Source organism: Malurus melanocephalus, unplaced genomic scaffold (assembly GCF_030028575.1).
Source record: "Malurus melanocephalus ecotype Western Australia unplaced genomic scaffold, MMel_1.1 scaffold_498, whole genome shotgun sequence".
In the NCBI taxonomy this organism is placed as follows: Eukaryota; Metazoa; Chordata; class Aves; order Passeriformes; family Maluridae; genus Malurus; species Malurus melanocephalus.
Genome location: NW_026623730.1, coordinates 270386 through 272885, shown reverse-complemented (window position 1 = coordinate 272885; position 2500 = coordinate 270386). Strand labels below are relative to the sequence as shown.

At 42.3% G+C, this 2500-nt stretch overlaps 1 protein-coding gene across 3 annotated transcripts in view; it reads right to left on the bottom strand.

Annotated features, from left to right (window-relative positions):
- Positions 1–2500, bottom strand: part of LHPP (phospholysine phosphohistidine inorganic pyrophosphate phosphatase) — a 58193-nt gene that overhangs the window by 41456 nt on the left and 14237 nt on the right. For all 3 annotated transcript variants that reach the window (XM_057381204.1, XM_057381205.1, XM_057381207.1), the window contains exon 5: positions 1746–1838. In XM_057381204.1, coding sequence (XP_057237187.1) covers positions 1746–1838 — 93 coding nt within the window. The remainder of the gene's footprint in view (positions 1–1745; positions 1839–2500) is intronic.

Genomic DNA, 2500 nt, shown 5'->3' with positions numbered 1-2500 from the left:
TCTCCAAAAGCACATTAAAGTTGCAAGGTCAGGCACTTAAAAGTTAGGAAAATATGTCAGAATTAAGGCAGTTTGCTTGKCTGTGATTTGTTCCTCCCACATGTGTGCAAACCATGATCCAGGTTTTAACTCCAGCAGCGTGGATTATTTTTTTCCAYGTTGGAAAGCATGGAATTATCCAGTGGTGTCTGCTGCATTCCTTCTCAGTTAGGAGGATATGTACCTTTTATCTCAAATCTCTCTGAATATTAAATATTATACCTACACTAGAAACCACATAAAATAAAAAAAAAAGCCAAAACTGTGACAAAATATAAAGTTAGGCATTAGCAGCACTATGGCAAAAGCAGAGAAGGAGTAAATAATCTCTGTGGGGACTATTCCTRCTTTTCTGCACCCAAACCAAATCCTCCTGAAGCTGATGGGAGCCAATGGGATCACATTAAATCAGATTTGTTTCCTGGTGATGCATTAAATCAGACTTCTTTCCTGGGCAGGAATTTTGGGGCTGCACCCCTGCAACTGAACCTTTCCTCAGTGGTCCTGGCATTCCCTGAGCTGGGAAAAAAAAACGTGTCTGAGCACAAATACACCTTCCCATGCTGCTCTGAGTCTGAAAGGGATTTTGGGGTTTGCTGGTTGGACTGAATGATTGCAGCAGAGATAGTCCAGACTGGGTGATCTCACTCCTGGGAAGAATTGGACAGACTGAAGGGAGTGAAAAAATAGACAGAAAAATAGCAGAGGGACTGAAGGGAGGGAGCAGCAGAGCTAAAACACAGTTTTAGTAAAAAACAACTCCTGCAATGGTAGCAAGACTGGAGATAATTGGATGGAGAAAATATCCAGGAAGAAATGCAGTTATTTCGGTTGTTAACCAGAGTAAAACTAGAAATGAGGAGATGCAGTTTAAAAGGGAAATATCCTGATAAATCTCAGGAAAARCTGCCTTCCCACAAAACCCACCGGGCTGAACACCCTCCCCAGGGCACTGACAGTTGTTTGGCTCACTGAAAACTACTCTGGACAAAGCATTAATAACCCTGGAGCAGGGAACATTCCTGCCTGGGGAAGGAGATGGATTAGATGGCCCACCAGGTCTTTTCCATCTCCCTGCTCCATAATAAAGTAAACCCCAAGCACACACTGAATTACAGGGCCATAATTTCATCTCCAGGCTCCAKGGATCCACAAGCCACCCAAACTTTGCTCCTGTTGTTTATAACAGCACCAAACCCCCCTGATGGAATTATTGTGCTGTAATTCACTGCTGTTTGTGAGTCTTCTCATACCCATCCTTATGTCCTGTGTGACAGAACCACAAATCAACAAAGAGGAGCTGGGAACATCTGCAGACAGGGGGAAAATGGGCTGGACTGAGGAAACACGACACATTCAGCTCATTTCTGGGAAGTCAGGAATACAGGAGGGGGTTTGGGGTCAATCAGTGTCACCCATTCAGCAAAATATTTTACTTCAGCCTTTCCCTTTTATTAAAAAAAAATGTAGTCAGTGTGACAGCAATGGAAATAAATAATATTTTGGGATCATTTCCACCATCCTGCAGCCTCCAAGGAAACTGCCAGGCATTGGGGCACCTCTTCTGCCTCTGCCAGGCATTCAGTCCTGGTCACATTCCCCTTCAGCCTCTTCTGTAACTTTCCAAAGTTGTAGCAAAGAAGGAAAAAAGCATCAATGGGAACAAATAAATGGCACAGCCCGTGGTCACGGCACCACAACCTCACCTGCTCTGGTGGAACCCCCAGTTCTGCCAGGGCTGCCTCAAAAAACATTTTTGATGGTTTCCCCACAACCTCGGCTTGGACATCACAAGCGTACTGGGAAAAAAAAGAGAGAAACACAAAAAAAATGCTGATGGGAAAAGGATTTGTTCAACTCCATAACTCCAGCCATAAAACCTATGTGAATATTGATTTTTGCCCTTAAATAACACAATAGAGTAGCAGGTGAAGGTGAGTATCARAGAATCTGGATAAAAGAAGTGTTTAAAGTTCTTTGGCAGAGGAGAAAACGCTCTTGAAACACCTCAGCTTACAAATCCTTCACATTCTCCATCATTGAGTAGCACCCTTCAAATTCAGTTCCAGCATTTTTCATTTTGTTAAGAGCATCACTCTAAGAGACAGAACAAATACCCTTTATATAAAACTATTAAAAGTACTGAAGGGCCCTAAAAGACGTAGAGGTTTCCTTTTCAACCCCTGGACATAATTTTTAATGATTGAAGTGAAAAATCGAGTTCCAGATCTGGGTTTTGAGAAGTTACATTTGAAAGGTTACATTTTCCTGCAGCTAAATATCAGTACAGTGCTGAAAAAATTAGTTTTAGCTTGTTCCCAGGCAAATAAAAGCCCAACAGATATCCAGGAAAACCTAAATGTCTGTGTTATCTTGCACACAATACTCTGCTTTTTTCTCTTCTGACTCCTCCTTTCAAGGGCCTCACTTGCAATAAAGGTACCACCATGGAAAAAGTTCA